At 44.2% G+C, this 26,646-nt stretch overlaps 2 protein-coding genes across 7 annotated transcripts in view; both read left to right on the forward strand.

Moving 5' to 3' along the window:
- The window catches only part of rasal2 (RAS protein activator like 2), a 93,343-nt gene extending 68,203 nt beyond the window's left edge, over positions 1-25,140 (forward strand). For 4 of the 6 annotated variants that reach the window (XM_041993398.1, XM_041993394.1, XM_041993400.1 and 1 more), the window contains 11 exons: positions 56-610; positions 3,637-3,781; positions 5,295-5,439; positions 6,635-6,874; positions 6,943-7,144; positions 8,707-8,906; positions 8,986-9,901; positions 9,978-10,112; positions 13,394-13,596; positions 18,653-18,740; positions 24,468-25,140. In XM_041993398.1, coding sequence (XP_041849332.1) covers positions 56-610; positions 3,637-3,781; positions 5,295-5,439; positions 6,635-6,874; positions 6,943-7,144; positions 8,707-8,906; positions 8,986-9,901; positions 9,978-10,112; positions 13,394-13,596; positions 18,653-18,740; positions 24,468-24,635 — 2,997 coding nt within the window. In that variant the 3' untranslated portion in view covers positions 24,636-25,140. Of the gene's footprint in view, positions 1-55; positions 611-3,636; positions 3,782-5,294; positions 5,440-6,634; positions 6,875-6,942; positions 7,145-8,706; positions 8,907-8,985; positions 9,902-9,977; positions 10,113-13,393; positions 13,597-18,652; positions 18,741-18,912; positions 18,944-24,467 lie in introns of all 6 variants that reach the window. The other 2 variants (XM_041993396.1, XM_041993397.1) reach the window with 2 other exon arrangements.
- LOC121645098 (zinc finger protein 420-like) overlaps positions 1-26,646 on the forward strand; it is a 1,096,702-nt gene that overhangs the window by 854,718 nt on the left and 215,338 nt on the right. The window lies entirely within an intron of this gene.

Here is a 26,646-nt window from a genome sequence, read left to right on the forward strand (position 1 = left end):
TGGTGTTGACTGGTCTCCAGGAATCTGACACCAGCTGTTTTTCTGTCGTTTCTAGGACAACTGTCGGCGGGCCGAGAACCTGTTGCGACTGTGGATCATCGAAGCCAAAGACCTGCCGCCCAAGAAGAAATATTTCTGCGAGCTGTGTCTGGACGACGTCCTGTACGCCCGGACCACCAGCAAGACCCGCATCGACAGCTTGTTCTGGGGGGAGTACTTTGACTTCTCCAGCCTGCCCGCCGTGCACAGCATTACCGTGCACATCTACCGCGAAGTGGACAAGAAGAAGAAAAAGGACAAGAACAACTATGTGGGACTGGTCAACATCCCGGTGTCAGGCGTGACGGGTCGGCAGTTTGTGGAGAAGTGGTACCCAGTCAGCACCCCCACCGCCAGCAAGGCCAAGGGAGGCGGGCCGTCGATCCGCATCAAGTCCCGCTTCCAGACCATCTCCATCCTGCCCATGGAGCAGTACAAGGAGTTCGCCGAGTTCGTCACCAACAACTACACCATGCTGTGCTCGGTCCTGGAGCCTGTCATCAGCGTAAAGAACAAGGAGGAGATGGCGTGCGCCCTGGTCCACATCCTGCAGAGCACCGGCCGGGCCAAGGTGAGAACCCACCAGCTCACAAAGCAGCTTAACTAAAAGTTAGAGAAGCAGAAAGACAGACGAAAGCAGCTCTTTAACCCTTAAACCTCCAGCAGATCTCCCTGAGGTCTATCTCTTCCATCGTCGGGAACGGTAACGTGTAGCTCTGTGGGGTAAAATGTGATGGATATTTTACCCTTTAGCTGATCTACGGACGTTTTCCAGACATTTCTATCCGGTCCAGGAGGTTTACAATCCAGCCACTAAATGTAGTTTTATTCAGAGACTCTATCTGGTAAATCCACCATGATCCATGATAACAGCATTATTTATCACATTTCATCATAAAAACATCACCATCACTACTATGTTGCTAAGAGACCTCTATTTAGACCTGGACATGATGATGAAGCCACTTCCTGTCAGACTTTCCACCAATCAGAGAGCTTAGATTGACGGTAACGTCCAATCAGGAGCAGCCAAAGATCAACCAGTGAGCAGAAAGTTCTATGTGTGTGTGAAAAGAAGAAAAATAATGCTCCTCTATGGCTGGAATAAAGCCAAGAAGACGTTTCTGATGCACGGTGACGCCACAAAGCAGCTGAGCTGGAGTTGGTTTAGTGAGGATAGCAGGTAAATAGTAGCAGGAATAACTGGAAATGAGGAAAAAGTGGAAACATGGAAATAGTTTCTGTTGTGTGTTTGTTTCAATAACAATATTTTTTCTCCTGAAAGCCAAGACTTGAGAGAACGATGAGATGAGAAAAGGTTTGGTCACTGTTGATCTGTGTGTTATTTCTACAAAGTTCTGTTAGTAATAAATTCTGCTTTCTTCTTCTGGTCGACCTTTATGCTGCTACATCTATTCATACATTCATTTTACATCATTTTACCTCCCAATCTGACAGCTGAGAAACATCATGTCTGATGCTGACTGGGGTTAAAAGCTCCAGCCTCTTCATGTAGTTTTATGTTAAAGAAAAAAAAGAGAAAAAACTGTTTGTTTTAAGGGTCTTGTTCATCCTGGAGAAATGGCGCCACCTCCTGTTACACTGATGGAACAACTGAAGACAGCAGCTGGTGCAAACCAGTTTCTAAAAACTTAAATATCCTTAAAAACAAAGACGTCCTTTAACCTTCAGAGACGTGAGCCTGTTTTAGTTGACAAATACTTGCTTCATATACCGGATAAAATATGTTTATCATCTCATGTTCACCATTGTTTTTTTTAGCATGGCTGCACCTCTATGAACATTATTTTTTCACTTTAACCTACTTTATTAGAATATTGGGCTAAAAATTCACTGAAATCATCAAATACTAATTAAAAAATATTCCGTCAGCTGATTTGACAGTTTTTTTCTGTGATGAAATGATGTAAAAGGTTAATATATCTAAAGAAACGTAACAATTATGTAATCCCACTTTTACACTCGGATACAGTAAATATTTCTGTGCTTCTAAATTTAAACGATCATATCTCCAGTTTACCATCATCGATCAGCATCATAGTCCAGTCGCTCCTCATGAAGCTCGATAAACTGAGATAATCAGCTACATAAAAACTAATAAAACAGGACAATGACATCTGTGTTAGCATGATGCTAACCTCTGTCAAGTTTCTTCTCTGTTTTAGTTTAATTTACTCAGGCATAGTAACAGACACAACATTTCTGACACTTGAAATCCAATCTCTGAGGTCCTTAGATGTCCCTAAATATTCCTAGAAGTCCCTAAATGTTCCTAGATGTCCCTAAATATTCCTGGAAGTTCCTAAATGTTCCTAGAAGTCCCTAAATGTTCCTAGATGTCCCTAAATATTCCTATCCATCCATCCATCCATCCATCCATTTTCTGCCGCTTATCTGGAGTCGGGTCGCGGGGGCAGCTGCCTAAGCAGGGAAACCCAGACTTCCCTCTCCCCGGCCACATTCACCAGCTCATCCAGAGGGATCCCGAGGCGTTCCCAGGCCAGCCAAGAGATGTAGTCCGTCCAGCGCGTCCTAGGTCTTCCCCGGGGCCTCTTTCCGGTGGGACGTGCCCAGAACACCTCACCAGGGAGGCGTCCAGGAGGCATCCTAACCAGATGCCCGAGCCACCTCATCTGGCTCCTCTGGATGTGGAGGAGCAGTGACTCTACTCTGAGCCCCTCCTGGATCACCGAGCTTCTCACCCTATCTCTAAGGGAGAGTCCGGCCACCCTGCGGAGGAAACTCATTTCGGCCGCTTGTATTCGCGATCTTGTTCTTTCGGTCACTACCCACAGCTCATGACCATAGGTGAGGGTAGGAAATTAGATCGACCAGTAAATCGAGAGCTTTGCCTTTTGGCTCAGCTCCTTCTTCACCACGACAGACCGATGCAGAGTCCGCATCACTGCAGATGCCGCACCTATCCTCCTGTCGATCTCCCGCTCCATCCTTCCCTCACTCGTGAACAAGACCCCGAGATACGTGAACTCTTCCACTTGGGGCAGGACCCTATCGCAGACCCGGAGAGAGCACTCCACCCTTTTCTGGTTGAGGACCATGGTCTCGGATTTGGAGGTGCTGATTCTTATCCCAGCCGCTTCACACATGGCTGGAAATCGCTCCAGTGAGAGCTGAAGATCGTTGCCCGATGAAGCCAACAGAACCACATCATCCGCAAAGAGCAGAGACCCAATCCTGAGGCCGCCGAACCGGATCCCTCCAACACCTCAGCTGCGCCTAGAAATTCTGTCCATAAAAGTTATGAACAGAATCGGTGACAGAGGACAACCTTGGTGGAGTCCAACCCGCACCAGGAACAATTCTGATTTACTGCTGATTTACATTTCCTAGAAAAAATTCAGGTTTTACAGCTTTTTTTAAAAACTCTGGATCAGAACTGAAATGGTTTGTACAAGATTATGTATTGAAGAGTCTTTACGAAACGTGTTGGTCAGCTGATGTTCCAGGAGCAGTGATGGAAAGATCAGTTTTATGTCTCTGGTTTTCCAACACAGTAGCTCTCACCACCTCTTCTTTCTCCTCCTCCTCTTCTTCCTCCTCCTCCTCCTCCTCCAGGACTTCCTGACAGACCTGGTGATGTCTGAGGTGGATCGATGTGCCGACCACGACGTCCTGATCTTCAGAGAGAACACGTTGGCCACCAAAGCCATCGAGGAGTACCTGAAGCTGGTGGGACAGAAGTACCTGCACGATGCTCTGGGTGAGTACCACATGATGATGATGATGATGATGATGCATCCTCATCGTCCATTTGTTTGGTTTAAATGTTGTGACACATTTCAGAGGCTCATGAAGGGAAACAAAAGCAGCATGAAACATCTGATCAGGATCCATCTGGACATAGAGACATCCACACCTTTAATTATACCTTCCTGTTAGACATGGCTCGGATTCTCCCGAGCAGGGTCGGGTTCTGCGGAGCAGGGTCGGGTTCTGCGGAGCAGGGTCGGGTTCTGCAGAGTGTGGGGTTATTTAGTCTATAAGCTGATACACTCTGCACAGGTCATTTATGCCACTGCTGATGGATTTCTGACGGTTACCATGGAGATTGGCATGTGTTACCTCAGGATCCTGTTCGGCGAATCCTGTAAAAAAACGCTGCTGTTTTTGCCTCCACAAAGTAGCAGAGATGAAAGAAGTCATCTCACATCACTTTTACAGATGCAGTCCAGTTCATTGTAGTCCAGTTATAATCCAGATAAAACAAAACCATCATATGATACACATCAGGCCAGTTTATATTAACTGTGTTCATATAAATAATCCCCGAGCTAAGGAAACCAACGGATTGGATCAGATCTTCTCGTTGGTTCAGTCCTCCATCCTGAGCTCCACGAGGAGACAGTGGAGAGGAAAACCTCCTCCAGAACCAGGAAGTACGGCCATTTTCCTGGACTGGTTAGGGGTTGAGATGCCAGGAAAGAGGGTCAACCAGCAGCAGAACTCTAATCCAGAGATTCCTGCTCAGAAAGAAGAAGAGAAACACAAATGAACGACAACAATGTCAGATATTTCTACATGGGAGTAAAGCGAGCAGAGAGGAGCCCAGTGCATCATGGGACGCCTCCCAGCAGAGAGGAGCCCAGTGCATCATGGGACACCTCCCAGCAGAGAGGAGCTCAGTGCATCATGGGACGTCTCCCAGCAGAGAGGAGCCCAGTGCATCATGGGACGTCTCCCAGCAGAGAGGAGCCCAGTGCATCATGGGACGCCTCCCAGCAGAGAGGAGCCCAGGGCATCATGGGACGTCTCCCAGCAGAGAGGAGCCCAGTGCATCATGGGACGTCTCCCAGCAGAGAGGAGCCCAGTGCATCATGGGACGTCTCCCAGCAGAGAGGAGCCCAGTGCATCATGGGACGTCTCCCAGCAGAGAGGAGCCCAGTGCATCATGGGACGTCTCCCAGCAGAGAGGAGCCCAGTGCATCATGGGACGTCTCCCAGCAGAGAGGAGCCCAGTGCATCATGGGACGTCTCCCAGCAGCCTTGGTCTCTAGCAGCAGGACTAAAGGGATGGATCAGGGTCACCAAGCCAGACCTGGTATAAAATTTTTTTAGGAAGGAAAGTTTGAAGATGATCTGAAGGTTGAGAGGGGGTCTGATACATGAAGTTAAACTGGGATTTGGTTCCATAGACAGATTTTTTTAAAATAATATGAAGACGGTGACGTCATCTGTCTTAAATCTTTGGTATGTTTGTGTGTTTGTGTGTTCAGGTGAGTTCATCAAAGCTCTGTACGAGTCGGACGAGAACTGTGAGGTGGATCCCAGCCGATGCTCCGGCAGCGATCTGGCTGAACATCAGAGTAACCTGAAGATGTGCTGCGAGCTCGCTTTCTGCAAGATCATCAACTCCTACTGGTACGACTGCAGCACACGTGCACGCTCACGCTCGTCCGAGGTCCGACAACACAAACCCAGAAAACTTTAGTAGATTTGGTTTAACGCTTCAGTGTGTCTGAGATGTTTAGTGCACGTCCCAGCTGCTTCTTATGGTAATAATAATAATAATACTGGAAGAAGAAGAATGCATTTTATTTAAAAAGTATTTAATATTTTTAAAATCATTTAATCATTGAAATCATTTACCACTTGAAATCCACCCCTTGCTGTCTGGATACTGTGCCAACAGGGTTTTTCATGGTAAACACGTCTTTGCTTTCAGGCGTCTTCCCTCAGACCCTAAAATCAGACGTCATCAAGCCACTACTGAAAAAGAAAAACTTAGATGAAAAGCTACAGACTGACATCAAACCTCCCCTCTCTTAGTAAGATTATAGATGAAACAGTCTTTTAACAACTTCTTGACTCTAAATAACCTCCGATGTCTACCAGTCAGGTTCACGGCCACACCTCAGCACTGAGATGCTCTAGTTAAGGTCTTTAATCTGCCTGAGCACAGATAGTGGAAACATTTCAGCCCTGGTATTACTGGATCTGCCAGAACATCTTACAGACCAGCTAAAAGTCTAGAGTAGGACTTTCTAGCAGTCCTGTCTAAAAGACAGAGACTACTTTGTGTCTATAGGTAACTATAAATCTGAGCCAACCAAAATAACCTGTGGAGTTCCTCAAGGCTCCATCCTGGAGCCACTGCTGTTCAACATCTACATGCTGCCACTCACTCAAAGTATGAAAAACAACTTAAATGGTTTCTGTAATTATACTGATGACACACAGATCTATATAACATCTCACCAGGAGACTACAGTCCCATCCAAACTCAGATTCACTTTAAAGATTGGATGTTAAATGAAAACAAAACTGAAATAATAGTTTTTAGACTAAAATTCAGCAATTAGCTTCAGCTTTCCTTAAAAAGTGCTGCGATGCCTGGTGTTTTGGTGGCATCAGCATTTTTCACCATCCATCCAGGGGTGGAGTGAGACTGTGGGCAGGGGTGGTTGTGGCCCCTGGCACCCTTCAGCTCATGGAGAAGCTGCGGTTCAATCTGGAAAATCCTGTTTTATAATCAGTCAGACTTTATTTTTAGTTTCTTTCATTCATCCTGGATGTCAGACAGTACAAACCCTCCTGTTCCTTCCCGTGTCCGCAGCGTGTTTCCTCGGGAGTTGAAGGAAGTGTTTGCTTCGTGGAAGCATCAGTGTGTCGCCCGCGGCCACCCGCAGGACATCAGCAAGCGTCTGATCAGTGCCTCGCTCTTCCTGCGCTTCCTCTGCCCTGCCATCATGTCGCCGTCGCTCTTCACCCTGATGCAGGAGTATCCAGACGACCGGACGTCCCGAACGCTCACGCTCATCGCCAAAGTCATCCAGAACCTCGCCAACTTCACCAAGTGAGTATCTGCAGACGAGCGGCCGCCTCCGAGGAGCATCTTCCCTCTCAAACCTCTCCTCTCTGCAGGTTTGGAAACAAGGAGGAGTACATGGCCTTCATGAACGACTTCCTGGAGCACGAGTGGGCGGGGATGATGCGTTTCCTATCAGAGATCTCCAACCCGGAGACCCTGTCCAACACGCCGGGCTTCGAAGGCTACATCGACCTCGGCCGCGAGCTGTCGGTGCTGCACGCGCTGCTGTGGGATGTCGTCTCTCAGCTCGACAAGGTATGAGTGTGTGGCTCCCGTTTAAACTCGGTTGGTGATAAACAACCTGAAACAAGCAACTATTTTTGTCACTTTGCAAAGTGAGATCAGCTTCTGTTAACATGAAAATAAAAATAGATCAAAGATTAAACTGGAGGCTGTAGCTGCCTCCATCCTGAATGTGGGGTGCTTTTTGAAAATACAAACACTTTGTCCTGTTTCTTAAAATAACCCAAACTAACTACCAACTAATGAGCTTTTATTTCTATCTGGATTTAATTGCATGAGATTATTTTTTTTAATACAAATTTATTCTGATCCTGCATCACTATTGTGAGTACATTAAAAAGAAGTAAAAGCAGCATTTTAATATTTGAATTACATTACAAAAATGTTAAGATGCTGTGTAGAATTTAAATAAAACCAGAATCTGATGAACTCATATTTTATTCCCAGTAGAAGAAAAAAAAAAAGTCAGAGGATGAAACGGAGACGTTTCATCATGTGATGAAAACATGAGCTGATAGTGAATCTGATGCAGCAACACGTCTGGGAAAAGTTGGAACAGAAGCAACAAAAGGCTGGAAAAGTAACTGGTACAAACCAGAAACAACTAATCAGGTTACCTGGCAACAGGTCAGTAACATGACTGGGTATAAAAGGAGCATTTCAGAGAGGAAGAGTCTCTCAGATGGAAAGATGGACAGAGGTTCACCAATCTGAGACACACTGGCTCTAAAACAATTACAGGAAAATGTTCCTCAGTCTTTGAAGATCCACCGTATAATATCATGAACAGATTCCGACAATTGGGAGGAATCTCTGTATGCTTGGGACAAGGCTGGATGCTGGTGATCACCTGCATTAAAAGCAGATTCTCTACTGGAAACCACTGTGTGGACTTCCAGAAATCACAGTCTGTGAACACAGTTCACCCTGAAACCCACAAATGCAGGTTTGTCTCTTCTACTGGAATAAAATATGGATGATGAGGCTCCATTATATTTTACACAGCAACCCAACTTTAATGGGAATTTGGAATTAAAAATTTCTTGTGAAGCCATGTTTCCATGGAAACACCGCTTCTCACAATGTCCAGAAATACAGTAAAACTTTTCCACCATGAAAGATGTGAAAGTAAAAACGTATTTTTAAGTTTGCTTTTATTTGAACAACTTTGTAAAAATAGTTTTTTACTGAAAATGAAAAAAAAAAAACTATTTGAACGGCCAAACGTTTGTCTGACTGTTGATCAGTGATTGGTAAACGGTGTGTGTATGTGTGTGAGGTCACTTCAGTTCGTCTCACCTCATTAACGCTGGCTGACCGCCACAGCATGGCCTCACCCCCTCCTCCCCCCCTCCCTTGGTCTCAGCATGGTTCTGCTGTGTTCTGGTTCTGTTCAGTAGCAGCATGTGGTTCCAGTTTGTTTTGGTTTCCATTTAATTTCCCTCATGTTTTTCTCCCTCTTCCTCCTTCTCCTCCTCGTCCTCCTGTCTCCTGCCACCATGTTGCTTTCCCACCACCACCATCGCATCCTGGTGCTCCCACACACACACACACATGGACACGCACCAACGCAGGGTGAAAATTCCTTCCTGCAGGCCACCGTAGCAAAGCTGGGCCCGCTCCCTAAAATTCTGGGAGATATCTCTCGGTGTCTGGCGTCTCCCACGCCGGTCCAGCAGCAGCTGCGCCCTTTCCATGACCACGGCTCCGCCCACAACATCAGCGGCAGCTTGTCGTCGGGGTTACAGCGAATCTTTGAGGACCCCAGTGACAGGTAACGGATCAGAGCCTGTTTTTATGTTGTTACCATGTTCCAGCGGGTTCTGACGGCGTGTTTGTGTCACTTCCCGCAGCCGCAGCGAGGTCCGCAGCCTGCAGTCTCCAGTTGGCGAGCTGGTGGAGGGCTACGCTCGAGGCCAGCGCCCCCCACCACTTCCCTCTGCCAGCGGCAGCTTTTCGGACCTGGAGGACCGGTCCGGCCCGCTGCCCAACGGTCGCAGCATCTCTCTGGTGGACCTGCAGGACGTTCAGGGTCTGGGTCCGCCACACCACGAGGCCCCGCCCCGCCTCAGCAGGGTGGGTTCCCAGACCTCCATCGGACACGTCCCGCCCACTATGACTTACCCCCACTCCAACCCGGTGACACCTCAGCTGGCTATGCACCAGGCTAAGGCCCCGCCCAGAGAAGGGGCACCTCAGAGCGCCCCGCAGCCCCGGCGGCCGCTACCGCCCTCCGTCAGCCAGCAGCGGAGCCTCCAGCCGCTGTCCTTCCAGAACCCCGTCTACCACCTCAGTAACCCCGCCCATAGCCTGGTGACGCGCCCCGCTCTCATGCCACGCCACGACTCCAGCTCAGAGAACCTGAGTACGGAGAGCTCGCACAACAGCCGCACCAACTCGGACGATCTGGGCAGCCAGGTGGGGGTCAGAGGTCGCGCAACATCCAACAGCAGCCTGGACGAGGTGGGCAGTAGGCGAAGCGCCCACAGCGAGGACTGCTCCACGCCGCGCCGCCATGCGCTGCCTGACCTGCCGCTGGGCGCCGCTACCGCCGTCGCCATCCCCCGTCAGAGCACGACAGCGGGCACCGCCCACATCATCAAGGTGGAGCAGCAAAGCAGAGGGGGCGGGGCCAGGACGCCACGCTCCATCCCTCACAGCTCCTCGCTGCGCAGCAGCAGCAGTGCCAACACCGAGCCGACCAATCGCCAGCAGTCTGTGGAGAACATGGCTTCGCCTCCGAGGAGCACCGCCAAGCCACCGCCACAGGTACGGCCTGAGCTCTGATGGAGGGGGGAGAGTGTGGGAAGGTGTGTCTGCGGTGATATCAGTGATCTGTGTGCAGGTGGCGTCGCCGGTAGAGACGGTGGCCATGTCTCCGGTGGAGAGGACGGCAGCGTGGGTCCTCAACAACGGCCAATACGAGGAGGAAGAGGAGGGAGGAGAGAGGAGCAGAGAGGAGGGAAGGAACACAGAGAAGGTGACAGCACACACACCTACTGACATACACCTGGACAGGTGTGTTACAGTGGTGTCCAGATTTTAAACTGTAGTTGAAGTCAAAGCCCTGAAGAGGGAAATATTTGATATAAAAACACATTTGTATTCAGATGTTTCTGGAAACTCGTCGTTGGGATGAACGTCACGTTAATTTTTAATGATTTATTTGACCCGTTCTGTTCCCAGGATGTAACGTCTGGGCAACAAACAACTTCAATGAATTCTTATTTTCTCTGATCCACACAGGGTTGAAATTATACCCCAGTATATACATTCATCCCATTTAAAATTTGGTTAGATGTCCTTTAGCAAGTCTTGCTCCACCAGACAGTTTCTGTAGCCATCATCAAGCTTTTGGCATAATTCCTGCTGAATATTTGTATAGATGTGTTTTTATTAACAGAAGCTCTTTCGGGATGTTTATGGTGCGTAAGAGGCATCTACAGTTTGTCACAGCGAGATAAATCATATTTACAAACAGAACATACATGAATGTATAAACTTACAGACACCATACCAGGATGGGTTTTGAACTTTAGAAGAGGAAACATTTCTAATAAGAAAAATAAATAAAATCAAAACAAAAACATTACATGAACTTTTTTCCCGCTGAATATTTGACACCTCTGCTGGGCATTTAAACTGGCTGGTTTCCAGGCTGAGCTTAGTGTTAGTCTGTTTTATGGCTGGTTTCCAGGCTGAGCTTAGTGTCAGCCTGTTTTATGGCTGGTTTCCAGGCTGAGCTTAGTGTCAGCCTGTTTTATGGCTGGTTTCCAGGCTGAGCTTAGTGTTAGCCTGTTTTATGGCTGGTTTCCAGGCTGAGCTTAGTGTCAGCCTGTTTTATGGCTGGTTTCCAGGCTGAGCTTAGTGTTAGCCTGTTTTATGGCTGGTTTCCAGGCTGAGCTTAGTGTTAGCCTGTTTTATGGCTGGTTTCCAGGCTGAGCTTAGTGTCAGCCTGTTTTATGGCTGGTTTCCAGGCTGAGCTTAGTGTTAGCCTGTTTTATGGCTGGTTTCCAGGCTGAGCTTAGTGTTAGCCTGTTTTATGGCTGGTTTCCAGGCTGAGCTTAGTGTTAGCCTGTTTTATGGCTGGTTTCCAGGCTGAGCTTAGTGTTAGCCTGTTTTATGGCTGGTTTCCAGGCTGAGCTTAGTGTTAGCCTGTTTTATGGCTGGTTTCCAGGCTGAGCTTAGTGTCAGCCTGTTTTATGGCTGGTTTCCAGGCTGAGCTTAGTGTTAGCCTGTTTTATGGCTGGTTTCCAGGCTGAGCTTAGTGTCAGCCTGTTTTATGGCTGGTTTCCAGGCTGAGCTTAGTGTTAGTCTGTTTTATGGCTGGTTTCCAGGCTGAGCTTAGTGTTAGCCTCTTTTATGGCTGGTTTCCAGGCTGAGCTTAGTGTTGGCCTGTTTTATGGCTGGTTTCCAGGCTGAGCTTAGTGTTAGCCTCTTTTATGGCTGGTTTCCAGGCTGAGCTTAGTGTTGGCCTGTTTTATGGCTGGTTTCCAGGCTGAGCTTAGTGTTGGCCTGTTTTATGGCTGGTTTCCAGGCTGAGCTTAGTGTTAGTCTGTTTTATGGCTGGTGTCCAGGCTGAGCTTAGTGTTGGCCTGTTTTATGGCTGGTTTCCAGGCTGAGCTTAGTGTTGGCCTGTTTTATGGCTGGTTTCCAGGCTGAGCTTAGTGTTAGCCTGTTTTATGGCTGGTTTCCAGGCTGAGCTTAGTGTTAGCCTGTTTTATGGCTGGTTTCCAGGCTGAGCTTAGTGTTAGCCTGTTTTATGGCTGGTTTCCAGGCTGAGCTTAGTGTTAGCCTGTTTTATGGCTGGTTTCCAGGCTGAGCTTAGTGTCAGCCTGTTTTATGGCTGGTTTCCAGGCTGAGCTTAGTGTTAGCCTGTTTTATGGCTGGTTTCCAGGCTGAGCTTAGTGTTAGTCTGTTTTATGGCTGGTTTCCAGGCTGAGCTTAGTGTTAGCCTGTTTTATGGCTGGTTTCCAGGCTGAGCTTAGTGTTGGCCTGTTTTATGGCTGGTTTCCAGGCTGAGCTTAGTGTTAGTCTGTTTTATGGCTGGTTTCCAGGCTGAGCTTAGTGTTAGTCTGTTTTATGGCTGGTTTCCAGGCTGAGCTTAGTGTTGGCCTGTTTTATGGCTGGTTTCCAGGCTGAGCTTAGTGTTAGTCTGTTTTATGGCTGGTTTCCAGGCTGAGCTTAGTGTTAGCCTGTTTTATGGCTGGTTTCCAGGCTGAGCTTAGTGTTAGCCTGTTTTATGGCTGGTTTCCAGGCTGAGCTTAGTGTTAGCCTGTTTTATGGCTGGTTTCCAGGCTGAGCTTAGTGTCAGCCTGTTTTATGGCTGGTTTCCAGGCTGAGCTTAGTGTTAGCCTGTTTTATGGCTGGTTTCCAGGCTGAGCTTAGTGTTAGCCTGTTTTATGGCTGGTTTCCAGGCTGAGCTTAGTGTTGGCCTGTTTTATGGCTGGTTTCCAGGCTGAGCTTAGTGTTGGCCTGTTTTATGGCTGGTTTCCAGGCTGAGCTTAGTGTTAGTCTGTTTTATGGCTGGTTTCCAGGCTGAGCTTAGTGTTAGCCTGTTTTATGGCTGGTTTCCAGGCTGAGCTTAGTGTCAGCCTGTTTTATGGCTGGTTTCCAGGCTGAGCTTAGTGTTAGCCTGTTTTATGGCTGGTTTCCAGGCTGAGCTTGGAACCATCATCCTGTAGGAAAACCCAACTGCGTTCAAGTCTGAACTGTCTCGCTGTTGATTTGAGGTGAAGTTGAAGGAAGTGGAAAGCAGCCCCAGAGCATGATGCTACCACCGCCGTGTTTGACAGTAGTGTTCTTAGGTTGAAAAGTTTCACCTCGTCTCTAAACACACCTCATATCGTTGCGGCTCATCTGATCATTAAATCTGAAGACGTGTAACTTGTCAGTGTTGGAAGCTAAAAAATGTCAGTCCAGCTTAAAGGAGCAGACTTCAAAGTTTCTTTAAAGTCTGATTTAAAATCCCCAAATGACTCCCGCTTGTAGAAGTCTGAGCAGGCGATTCAAGCGTCTCTCAGTATTTCATTCACATTAAAACTAAAAGAAATTCTTCTAAACAGTTTCAGTGTTTTCGTTCACTAAATGAAACTTGACTCTTGACGTTTCTCCTGCGGTTGATCTTTGGGTAAAAGTTTAGGTCCAAATATAAACCAGATATTATTGGTTTTATTTACACAGATATTTTTATTCAGTGTGATCTCCTTCGTGTAAATAAATGTACTTTTCCTGTCTGTGGCTTTGTTGGTGGACCTGCAGTATGAGCTGGAGATCACCCGGCTGAAGGAACGTCTGCGGGTGTCCGGCCGCCGTCTGGAGGAGTACGAGCGCCGGCTGCTGGCTCAGGAGCAGCAGATGCAGAAGCTGCTGCTGGAGTACAAGAACCGGCTGGAGGACAGCGAGGAGCGGCTGAGGAGGCAGCAGGAGGAGAAGGACAGCCAGATGAAGAGCATCATCTGCAGGTATCACTGACCTACAATGCCTGGCCCAAAGAGAAGCTACCACCAAAACAAGGTCACAGACTGTAATATTTGGTTGGACCTCCTTCCAGCAGCTGCTCTGGGTCATTGTTTCAACAAACTTCTGCAGTTTCACAAGATTTATTTCCACCGGGTGTTGCATTAATGTTTCTCCAAGATCTTGTATTGATGATGAAAAGTCCAACCACTGCATGAAGCCTACACCAAAGATTCTCCATGGGGTTCAGGGCTGGACTCTGGTGGCTAATTCATGTGTGAACATGATGTCTCCTGTTCCCTGAACCACTCTTTCACAATCTGAGCCCCATGAATCCAGGTGTTGTCATCTGAGCATATGGCCGTGGAATAACCTGCTCATTCAGTATATTCAGGTATCAACTGACCTCATTCTTTGGTCACTTGGTTGTTCAAACATAATCCTAGAGAATTTCGGTTATCGGATAGGATCAAATCTTGAAAATGCGTTGTTCAAAACGGAAATCGGGATTCCAAAATCCACTTGGATCACGTAATCTAATCCTGGTTGTTATCCGGATAAAACCCTCAGTTCAAAACTTTGGAGTAGAATCCGGATAACTTCGATCCAAAAAAAGAGGATTATCCTGATCCCAACAGAGGGCAGGATTACAGGGTGGATTTCAGAAAGAAACTGTGGTCAAACCTAACAGCTGATCAAATAATAGAACTTTTTATTCAGTAAATATGCTTATTTTTGTGTTTTACACCTGACTTAACCGTTACAGTGATAAAGTAGTTAACACAGGGACAGGCTCCTATTAAGTCTTTCAGCGTAGAAAAATAAAACGGTAAAATAGCACAATGTAAAAATAAAAACATGAAATAAACGACCAAACAGATCCAATAACAAACACTAATATAATATTCCATTTTCCTGTTATTCATCACTGGGGTTAATAATCAATATTCATAATCAGAGGAGAACCTGTCAAAAAATGAAATTTCTAACGGTTGCATCCCTCTCTACACGTCCGTCCGTCATTCTGACAGAATGACAGAGGTTGGTCCGGTACTTCCACCCGGTGCGTCACTAACACGCCACAGAGAGGGAGACTCCACATGGTCGCCATGTGATGCAGGACAACACGTGTTACATGCTCCCACTGGTTCCACTCACAAAGCATGCAGACCGTCTCTTCTACCTGCTGTTCTTCACATGGCCGGCAGCGAACACTGATCTACATGCTGGAAATCCAGATTACATGATCCTGAAAAACAGGATTCTGGATCAGGGTGATCCAATCCAGTTTTGCTTTAAACAACAGGGATAAAAGTAAGCCGGATTACGTGATCAGCCGTCCTGAAAAACTGGATTACGAAATCCGGATAGCTTTTATCCGGATTAAATTTTTTGAACAACCGGCCCATAATGTTTCTGAACTCAGACCTGAACCCAGACCTGACCAACTGCAGCATCCCCAGATCAGGGTTTCCCACACATAGACCCATGTGTGACGCAGCGCCACAGATTTTGCCCCCAAAACGTGATTTTGAAATAAAAAAATGAAGGCTGTGAAAAAGAACACGTTAACAGTGCAAACTAATTTAATTGCGATAACATTTTTAACGCATGCGCGGCATGACAAGGCGAGTACAGCGTCATCTCTCTGTTATGATGGCGGGACGTGGAGACGGTAAAGATGAGCCAGCTGGCTCTAAGGAAGGATTCTAGGGTAAAAACGACATCGATGGAACAACCCGTGGGCGTCACACCCACACTTTTCCTGGTAAGAGGGTTCAACGCCTGCACGTTTCCCGAATGTTTTAAAAACCTTTTTACCGGCGTTTAGCATAAATGTGGCCGATCTGTGGTCCTCTCTCTGTCAGCGCTCTGCCTCCCCCTCCCCGCCCTGTTCCATGAACAGCTGATCGGTTTTTCTGTTACTAGCACCGTCTCTCTCTTTTTGAGTTTATGGTTCTGGCTGAGAAGGAGGAAATTTAGCGGTTCATGGTTTACACCGGCACATATTTACCACAAAGTGTTGCTGTTGGCAGGACCTTCTCTAACACAGTAGCTATGCAGGGGCGGGTCTAGAAAAGTTCTGATGGGGGGCCAAACAGGAGCATCGACCAGGAAAAGATTTTATAAAATATTGAACTGGTTATAACAACTAAAGTGATCATATAATGTTAAAAAGTAAAAAAAAACTGCCATTGATGTATTTTTATCATCAGTTTATTTGCTGTAGGACTTTAACATTCCTTCTCAAACACTCACACCTAATGATAAAAGAAAAATGTGTTTTTAGGCTTTTTAGCCTGATCATCAGATCTATTCGTTTCTTCATCAATGTGGTCTGTTTAACTTCAGTCATCGCATCGCATCAGCAATTATCACCATGGAGACGGTTGGTGAGATGGAAACAGATTAGTTCTCTTTTCTTAAAGAACTTACTTTAAAAAATTAAGATTGAGCTGAATAATTTAAAATGCTTCTCGTAGCTTTGAAACTGCAGCAGGTGGGTGAAGAACAACAGATCAGCACGCAGGTGTGTATTTAATATGGCAGCTCAGAAAGTGTGTTCGAATGCGTCCAATTACACACACTTCACATACACCCCGATGACCGACTCCACCAACCACCACGACGCTGCAAGACTCGATTTCTTCCTCGGCGCCATGGGAGCAACACAAATTGCTACCTGGTCTGTGGGAAACACTGCCAGATCATAGACTGCCCCCACAATCAAGCTCTAGGCATGATGGCTACATCACTTCATCCTCCTCTCTTCTTACCCTGATGCTCCATCACTCTGGAACAGGGTAGATCTGGACTCATCAGACCACATGTAGGCCTGTCGCGATAAGCAATAAGTCAATTAATTGAACGATAAGAAAATAAGAGCACGATAAGTTTGCCGGCCGCGATAATTTTTATTAGTCCTCCCTTTACCATAAACTGTGTATGACAATAGGTTTCACTATGGAGTATTTCGACTCAACGCTCTGGTTTCTTGCGGAGTGATCTCTCTAGTGTCATACTTGACTGCAGCATGTTGCAGCACGAGCCGGTAAGCCGCATTTGTTTTGCAGGGCTGCCAACACGCAATGGCCGTGAGACTTGCGCATTTAAGTGGCTTCTCACGCTCTCGCGCTAAACCTCCGATTCTCATGCTGAAATATGTAAATAAGTCGAATGGAGAAATAATAGATGCAAGCACCTCCTCTTTTATCATTTCGCTGCTCCCCACATGTAAGCAGAACACACACATCTAGCTTACGACGTCAGTACAAAGCCCCCACTTCCTGGTCTACCGTAATAACCCCTGTAATCCGCAGGCACATTACGCAAATAGAGTCAGCCTATATACTAGTGTTGTGCGATGTGTCTAACTTTGTGTGTGCGATCCAGCAGCTCAGTGCGCGTGAGAGTGAGCGTGAGCGCAGAGGGAGGAGAAGAAGAGCTTATGAGGAACGAGAGTAGCAGAAGAAGAAAAGGTGTGAAGAGAAGAGACGGAGCGGTTAGGCAGAACAGTCAGGAAAAACAATAACGGTGCGTTATAATAAAGCCGTTTCTCAGCACAACCGCTGTTTCCTTTTTTTTATGGTGCTCCACGCCGTGAGCGGCGAGAGAAGAGAGTAATTGGGAGTTAACCCCGAAGCCAACTCCACTTCGGCCCTGGAGAGGACGGATCTCCCCCGTGTCCTCCGACTACTATCGGCGGATAAGAAGCGGGAATGGTTAACACTAGCGTATTTGACAAAATACACATTAAGAGCAATGCCGGCTAATCGAGAGGTTTGGGAGGATTCCCAGTGGGCTGCATTACTTTTGGGCCGGCGTCCCGGCTTATGTGAAAAAGGCGCTTTTATTTATTTAGTTTATTGATCTTTGAAAATGTGTACTTGCATTATTATTATTATATTAGTTGAGAATGGTCTCAAAATGACACATTAGCGCTTTGCGCAATATTATCGTTTATCGCGATAATTTCTGAGAAAATTTATCGTACAGCTAAATTGGTTATCGTGACAGGCCTAACCACATGACCTTCTTCCATGGCTCCAGAGTCCAGTCTTTATGCTCCCTAGCAACCTGAAGCCTTTTTCTCCGGTTAGCCTCACTGGTTAGTGGTTTTCTTCTGGCTCCACAGCTGTTCAGTCCCTTGAGTTCCTTCACGTTGTTCAGGTGGAAACGTTCTAACTTTCACTATTAAACATGGTCCTGAGTTCTACTGCTGTTTTTCTTCCATCTGGTTCCACCAAACGTTTAAGTGATCATCATCATTCAGGATGTGTTTCTGACCTCATTTCTATTTTTCCAGTTTTTAATAATGCGGTGGACAGTTCTGAGACCAGTTTTAGTAGTTTCTGCATCACCTTAGATGTTTTCTCTGCTTGATGCCGATGATCTGACCCTTCTGAAACAGACTAACATCTTCTCCACGACCACAGATGTGTCTTACCACGTGGATTTAGAAATGAGAAGATACTCGATGCATCAGTTGGGGTTAAATAAGATAAATAAGAGCACATGCGGGAATTATCCAATAGAACAGGGCTACTCAGTTCGGTCCTATAAGGGCCACAGTCCAGCAGGTTTTCCATGTATCCCTGCTTCAACACACCTGAATACAATTTAATGGATCCAAAAGCCAATCATGTTCTACACAATGACTTGAGTCAGGTGTGTTGAAGCAGGGATACATGGAAAACCTGCTGGATTGTGGCCCTCGTAGGACCGTACTGAGTAGCCCTGCAATAGCAGCTCCTGCCTGTTAGCTTAGTTAAATCCAGGGGGTGACGTTTTTGTTTTGGCTACACAGTACATCATACAAAACAAGATGAAGAGCTTCATCTGCTGGTACCACTGATCTGTCAGACAGACCGGAAACAGAGTGATGAACTGAAGATAAGATCTGAAAACATGAAAAAGACTAAAGTGAGGAAAGTGGGGTTGATGTAAAAGTCATGTTGAGCAAATTTAGAAAACAGCAGAAACTCTAGTTTCAGGTAAATTTACCTGAGCAACCAAACAGCCTTCAGATTAGAGATGAAAACTGGATGTTTGTGTCTGCAGGCTGATGGCGGTGGAGGAGGAGCTGAAGCGGGACCACGCAGAGATGCAGGCGGTCATCGAAGCCAAACAGAAGATCATCGACGCTCAGGTACAGAAACATCCTACCTGGAACACACCTGTAACGTCATCATCACAGCTCAGAAAGTGTAAAGTTGTGTCCACGTCCGAGCTGCTGGTCCCGTTGGATCAGTGGCGTTGTCACATGTTTTAACATCAGCAGCTGCAGGTTAGTTTGATCTTCGTCTCTTCGCTGATTTCAGGTCAGTAACGGATGTGAAATAAACCAAACAGGCAAGTAACCGTAGCCCCGCCCTCTCCTCCTCCCACCCCACGCTGTTTTTTATTTAGTTTTTCTAAAAACACAACCAACAAGGAGCACCAACATGCCTCACACCTGTTCAGCCAATCAGAGAGGGTTCACGGTTCATCAGAGTCCACAGGAAGTACCTGACTCGGACCTGGTTGAGGTTTTCAAAGACCAACCTGACAGCACCGTCTGCTGGTCAAACTCTGTCCCTACATCCTCAAAAAATAACCCTTGAAATTCTAAACTTAACAAGACAAAAACAAGGTCGATGAACTCTGCATCATGTGTTATTTCATTATGTTATCCTCCATCAAACAGCATCTTCAACCTCCAGTCTCCTTCCTCTACTTGCCTTTTATGTCAATAATGCAGTCGTCCTCCCACGTAAAAGGAACTGCTACACAAACGGATATAAAAGGTCCAGTCTGTGTTCATCAAAATATCTCCTGCTGATGCCAGAATCTGGTCTGAATGACAGCTGGTCTTTAGGTACGAAACATTTTTTTAAATCCTTGTTTTCCCATAACTGATTTTGTCTTCCAACAGGAATTTAACCACAGTCTCTCGAGCAGAAGTCCTTTTTCAATTCAACCATTCATCTAAAACAAACTTCAGGCAAAATATTATAATCTTCTCCCAACATCTACCTTCAGGGCTTCGTAGAGTAAAAGGCTTTTTATAAAACTCAAACCTTTTTCCCTGAACGCGTAAATTCAGTATTTTAATTATGAATCTAGTGATGAAATCTAGAAAACAGTATAACTCAATATGAAGGAAAATTGATTACTTTCCAGAGCCTATGAAGGAAAACTGGCTTCTCGTTTGCTCTGCTTTTTCTGTTTTGGACTTTTATGATAAATAACGTATGAAAGTTAAAGACTTCACTTTTATTATTTATTTTTTATTTTTATTTATTTGTTTTTATCTTTTGGCAGGAAGTCACATTTAGGCCACTGTGTCATTGAAAGAGAGACTTTGTAGTAGTTAATGTGGTGTTAATGGCAGGAGCCTTAGACTGCATTAAAAGGCAAATAAACGGTGGGTGGCAGTTCAGTTACACGTGAAGGTTAAACATTAACGTGAAGGTTAAACATTAACGTGAAGGTTAAACATTAACGTTGAGGTTGAGCATTAACGTGAAGGTTGAGCATTAACGTGAAGGTTAAACATTAACGTTGAGGTTAAACTTTAACGTGAAGGTTGAGCATTAACGTGAAGGTTGAACATAAACGTGAAGGTTGAACATTAACGTGAAGGTTAAACACTAACGTGAAGGTTAAACATTAACGTGAAAGTTAAACATTAACGTGAAGGTTGAACATTAACGTGAAGGTTAAACATTAACGTGAAAGTTAAACATTAACGTGAAGGTTGAACATTAACGTGAAGGTTGAACATTAACGTGAAGGTTGAACATTAACGTGAAGGTTGAACATTAACGTGAAAGTTAAACATTAAAGTGAAGGTTGAACATTAGCGTGAAGGTTAAACATTAACGTGAAGGTTGAACATTAACGTGAAGGTTAAACATTAACGTGAAGGTTGAACATTAACGTGAAGGTTGAACATTAACGTGAAGGTTGAACATTAACGTGAAGGTTGAACATTAACGTGAAGGTTGAACATTAACGTGAAGGTTGAACATTAACGTGAAAGTTAAACATTAAAGTGAAGGTTGAACATTAGCGTGAAGGTTAAACATTAACGTGAAGGTTGAACATTAACGTGAAGGTTAAACATTAACGTGAAGGTTGAACATTAACGTGAAGGTTGAACATTAACGTGAAGGTTGAACATTAACGCGAAGTTTGAACATTAACGTGAAGGTTGAACATTAACGTGAAGGTTAAACATTAACGTGAAAGTTGAACATTAACGTGAAGGTTGAACATTAACGTGAAGGTTGAACATTAACGTGAAGGTTGAACATTAACGTGAAGGTTAAACATTAACGTGAAGGTTGAACATTAACGTGAAGGTTGAACATTAACGTGAAGGTTGAACATTATCGTGAAGGTTGAACATTAACGTGAAGGTTGAACATTAACGTGAAGGTTGAACATTAACGTGAAAGTTAAACATTAACGTGAAGGTTGAACATTAACGTCAAGGTTGAACATTAACGTGAAAGTTAAACTTTAACGTGAAGGTTGAACATTAACGTGAAGGTTGAACATTAACGTGAAAGTTAAAAATTAACGTGAAGTTTGAACATTGACGTGAAGGTTAAACATTAACGTGAAGGTTGAACATTAACGTGAAGGTTGAACATTAACGTGAAGGTTGAACATTAACGTGAAGGTTGAACATTAACGTGAAGGTTAAACATTAACGTGAAGGTTGAACATTAACATGAAGGTTGAACATTAACGTCAAGGTTGAACATTAACGTGAAAGTTAAACTTTAACGTGAAGGTTGAACATTAACGTGAAGTTTGAACATTAACGTGAAGGTTAAACATGAACGTGAAGGTTGAACATTAACGTGAAGGTTGAATATTAACGTGAAGGTTAAACATTAACGTGAACGTTGAACATTAACGTGAAGGTTGAACATTAACGTGAAAGTTAAACATTAAAGTGAAGGTTGAACATTAGCGTGAAGGTTAAACATTAACGTGAAGGTTAAACATTAACGTGAAGGTTGAACATTAACGTGAAGTTTGAACATTAACGTGAAGGTTAAACATTAACGTGAACGTTGAACATTAACGTGAAGGTTGAACATTAACGTGAAAGTTAAAAATTAACGTGAAGTTTGAACATTAACGTGAAGGTTAAACATTAACGTGAAGGTTGAACATTAACGGGAAGGTTGAATATTAACGTGAAGGTTGAACATTAACGTGAAGGTTGAATATTAACGTGAAGGTTGAACATTAACGTGAAGGTTGAACATTAACGTGAAAGTCAAACGTTAACGTGAAGGTTGAACATTAACGTGAAGGTTGAATATTAACGTGAAGGTTGAACATTAACGTGAAGGTTGAACATTAACGTGAAGGTTGAATATTAACGTGAAGGTTGAACATTAACGTGAAGGTTGAACATTAACGTGAAGGTTAAACGTTAACGTGAAGGTTGAACATTAACGTGAAGGTTGAACATTAACGTGAAGGTTGAACATTAACGTGAAAGTCAAACGTTAACGTGAAGGTTGAACATTAACGTGAAGGTTGAACATTAACGTGAAGTTTGAACATTAACGTGAAGGTTAAACATTAACGTGAAGGTTGAACATTAACGTGAAGTTTGAACATTAACGTGAAGGTTAAACATTAACGCGAAGGTTGAACATTAACGCGAAGGTTGAACATTAACGTGAAGGTTAAACATTAACGTGAAGTTTGAACATTAACGTGAAGGTTAAACATTAACGTGAAGTTTGAACATTAACGTGAAGGTTAAACATTAACGTGAAGGTTGAACATTAACGCGAAGGTTGAACATTAACGCGAAGGTTGAACATTAACGTGAAGGTTAAACATTAACGTGAAGTTTGAACATTAACGTGAAGGTTGAACATTAACGTGAAGTTTGAACATTAACGTGAAGGTTAAACATTAACGTGAAGTTTGAACATTAACGTGAAGTTTGAACATTAACGTGAAGTTTGAACATTAACGTGAAGGTTGAACATTAACGTGAAGGTTGAACATTAACGCGAAGGTTGAACATTAACGTGAAGGTTAAACATTAATGTGAAGTTTGAACATTAACGTGAAGGTTAAACATTAACGTGAAGTTTGAACATTAACGTGAAGGTTAAACATTAACGTGAAGGTTGAACATTTGTCAGCTCCTGGTTCTGATGTTCATGCAGTGGCTCTCAGATGACCGTGCAGAGCGTTTTATCAGACGTTTTATCTGACGGGCTTCAGGTGTGTTGGTGTCGTGCTCTGCACTGGTTTTATTTACGTTTGGCTGCAACCCCCCCTCCTCCACCTCCTTCCCTCACCCTCCCTCTGAACCACCGGAGCTTTCTTTTCACCCTTTCAGAAAAGGGCGCGACGGCGGACAGCTCAGAGTCATTGAGGTGTTTGACTTCCTATTGCACTCAGCGAAGCTTCAGATTCACCACCTTCTTTTGGTTTTGCTGGTTTGAGCTTTTAGGCTGTTTATTTGTTCGGCTGCTGCCCTCAAACTTCCTGTGGAAGTTTTATTGGATTCTTTACTGATGTCGGGTCAAAACCACCTAATGGATTTTTTAAAACTATAAATTTTGAACTTTAAAGTTTTAAAGGATCTTCCTTAATCTGTCTTCAGCTGCAGTGAACCACGACTCCCAAACTTTGACCCAAAAGAAATTTAATTTAGTCACTGATTAAGCAAAACGTCAGCTGGCTGGACGGAGTCATTGGGATAAATCCAGTTGGTACAGCAACCGATGATGATGATGGTCTGACTTGGATTAATTCCTGAATTGGGAAACCCATGTTATACCCATGATCCTCTATGCCTGGCAGCATACAGGTCCTACAGCAATCCAGCAGGCAGAGCTCATGGACTTGTTCATTTATTTATTCATTTATTAACAGATACCCCTGTGATTGGTCCAGATATGATTGGTCCATCCGTCTTTGTTTAATAAACTTCGCAGAAACATTGACAAACCAGTGAGGAACCGGTATGTCCACTGCTGTTTTGACTGGAGATCGAACCAGCAACCTTCAAGCTGTCGAGCTGCAGACATAGTTTAAGATCTCTCTGCCATGCATCCACCAATCACAGAGCTGGAAATCTGACTGATGAGACACTAAAACGTCTGGAGATGATTTCTTCAGAAACCTTTTTCAGTCAAAGTTTGGATCTTCCAGACACTTCCTTCTGACGGTCAGTTTAACTAATGATCCCTGTAATTACAGAAGTCCTGATCCAGAGTCCTGATCCAGTCCTCATGTCTTCATGAGAGATCTTCTGTTAAACCTTCAGAAAGCTGAAGAACTGGTGAAGATATTTTTTGTTTTTTGTTTGTTTTTTTTACATTTTCAGCTTTTTGTCTCATTTCCAGTCCAGTCCTTGTTTTTAAAGGAGCTGTGAATCCTAACTCGAGGGATGAACCAGAGTTGTCTGCTTGCAGCACATAAAAAACTGAGGTTTGGATCAAGACTTCTACTCAGGATTTGATCTTCTGATTAAGACTAAAGATGATGTGAACCAGGACCATTTTACCCTTAATCCAAGCAGAAAATGTTTTATTAACATGAATTTAGAAACGTGATCTGATAACATGGCTGATGATGAGTTCATAAGTTCATTTATCAGCTGCCGCTGACCCTTTTAAGGCAGCAAGGCTGGACCTGATCAGGACCAGATGGGTTTTTACTTCCTGATCTGTAATCAAGACTGAACGCTTTGTCTGAAATGTTTGTTTAAATAAAGATTTTCAGGCGTCTTTGATACTGTGTGGTTTTAACCCGACAGAGTTTGTTGTTTTAACCCCTCACAATCCTTCCCTGGGAATCATCCGTCTGACGTCATGTCCCGTTCTTGTTTCTGTCCAATCAGGAGAAGCGGATCGGCTCCCTGGACGCGGCGAACTCGCGGCTGATGGCGGCGCTGACGCAGGTGAAGGAGCGTTACAGCGCGCCCAACCTCCGCAACGGCCTGTCGCCCAGCAACCCCACAAAACTGTCCATCACTGAGAACGGAGAGTTCAAGAACAGCAGCTGCTGATTGGTCCGCCTGTGCATCAGGGGGCGGGGCTTAAGGCAAGAGACCTGCCCACCTGAGTGCAGAGATGTGGACAATAAAAAACAGAAATGATTTAAAGATGGAAAATCTGTAAATGTGAGTGTAAATACTGAAGTTTGATTTGATTGGTGTACAGTGTGTGTGTGTGTGCGCGTGTGTGTGTGCGTGTGCGTAGCGCCACAGAAGCACAGCGAGGAAAAATCAAACCAAATATAGAAACTGAAGCGTTTTCTAACAGAGTTTTTTAATGTTTTTATTTGAAGCTGACTTTTTCTTTTATTTCCTTCTTTAATGTTTCCGATTGGAGTTTTAGTTTGTTTAGGTTTGTTTTTGTTTATTTTTTACCTGACGGGTTGTTGTGGGTTTTAATTTATTCCTCCTGGTTCTGGTCCTGTTGCTGATCTACTGAACAGACTCCTGGATGATCCGGGGTCCAACGTCACACCTGTCTGCTGTCCCATGTTACAATAAAGCTGCCTGAAAAGCCCTCTGTGGTCTGATTTCTGACGTCGCCATGAAAACAGACTTAGCATCCAGACCTGCGAGGGAGTACCTCCGCGTAACCGTCAGCGTAGCAGGGGTGCACGTCAGGTCTGGAAGAGGTCATGATTGACTATTATGATTATATTTTAGATGATAGTTTTATTGTATTCGTTGATTTTTACAAAGCATTTGACACAGTAAGTCATAATTTTATGCTCAAATCTTTACAAATCTTTGGTTTTGGAGGCAGATTTTTGAGAGCAGTCAATACACTTCATACAAACTGTAATAGCTCTGTTGGACTGAGCCATGGCCCGACTCCTAGATTTAACATCCATCGAGGTATTAGACAAGGTTGTCCTCTAAGTCCTTTCTTATTTCTTCTTGTCACAGAAATTATGGCCGTACACATCAAAAATAGTTCATTTAAAGGCATCATGGCAGAAGACAGAGAATTTAAACGTTCACAACAATCTTCTTAGCTAATAAAAATGAGGTTCCCAAAGTGATCCAATGTATAGAGATGTTTTCTAGAGTGTCAGGACTTAAAATGAACTTGTTGAATGACATGTTGGAGATAAATGTTATTCCTGTAAAGAATAGCTTCACATATTTGGGTGTTGTCATTAACAAAAATGAAAAAGCCGGAACAACTCAAATTTTGATCCAAGAGTTGAAAAAAAAAAAAAAATTTAATGTGGTTAATGAGGGATTTCGCCTCAAATAACAGAGTCTTACTGTCCAAGGCCGAAGGGATATCCCCCGCTGTTTATGTGTCCTCGGCTCTGGGAATGACTACCACAACATATAAAAAACTGGATAAAATTCTGTCCAATTTCATTTGGAGAAATAATGTCATTATTTAAAGAAAAAGAGATATTATGAAACACAAGACAAAATGGAGGTCTGGAAGTCTTAAGTTTTGAAACCCTAAATAATACTTTTAAAGTTAAAAGGCGGATTAAACTGATTCAAGAAGAAGTTAACATGTGGAATAATTTCCCTAAATTAAATTTTGATTCAGTTGGAAGATTCAACTTCTTGTTAAAATCTGACTATAATCCTAAAAATTACCTATAAAACAGGCAAAATTTCACAAACATTTTCACGAGATTATTGTACAAACACATTTGAAATAACAGGTGCATACTTAAAAATAGATTTTTATATAATAAAAACTGAGTAAACATTGTCTTAGTCTCACAGCTTAAGAAAACTGACAGTAAACTGCTGCTCTATGAAGAATTTATTTCTAAATTCGACATAGCAGTTAAACCGAAGGAATATGATGTTTTTACTGCCAACAAACGTTTTACAGCTACTCATAAGATCTAAACTGAACTTCATGTGGCAGCTCGTGCAAACAAAATTTCTCTTGGAGATGTAGATATTACCAAAGACAAATGTGCCAAGAAATACATTAGAAACCTTTTTGTAAATGTAATGGTTCCTTTTTTTTGTCCTGTCCAGCATCATAGCAGCAAAATGATAATCTGGTTGCTGTATCGTG

Source organism: Melanotaenia boesemani, chromosome 8, assembly GCF_017639745.1.
Source record: "Melanotaenia boesemani isolate fMelBoe1 chromosome 8, fMelBoe1.pri, whole genome shotgun sequence".
Taxonomy (NCBI): domain Eukaryota; kingdom Metazoa; phylum Chordata; class Actinopteri; order Atheriniformes; family Melanotaeniidae; genus Melanotaenia; species Melanotaenia boesemani.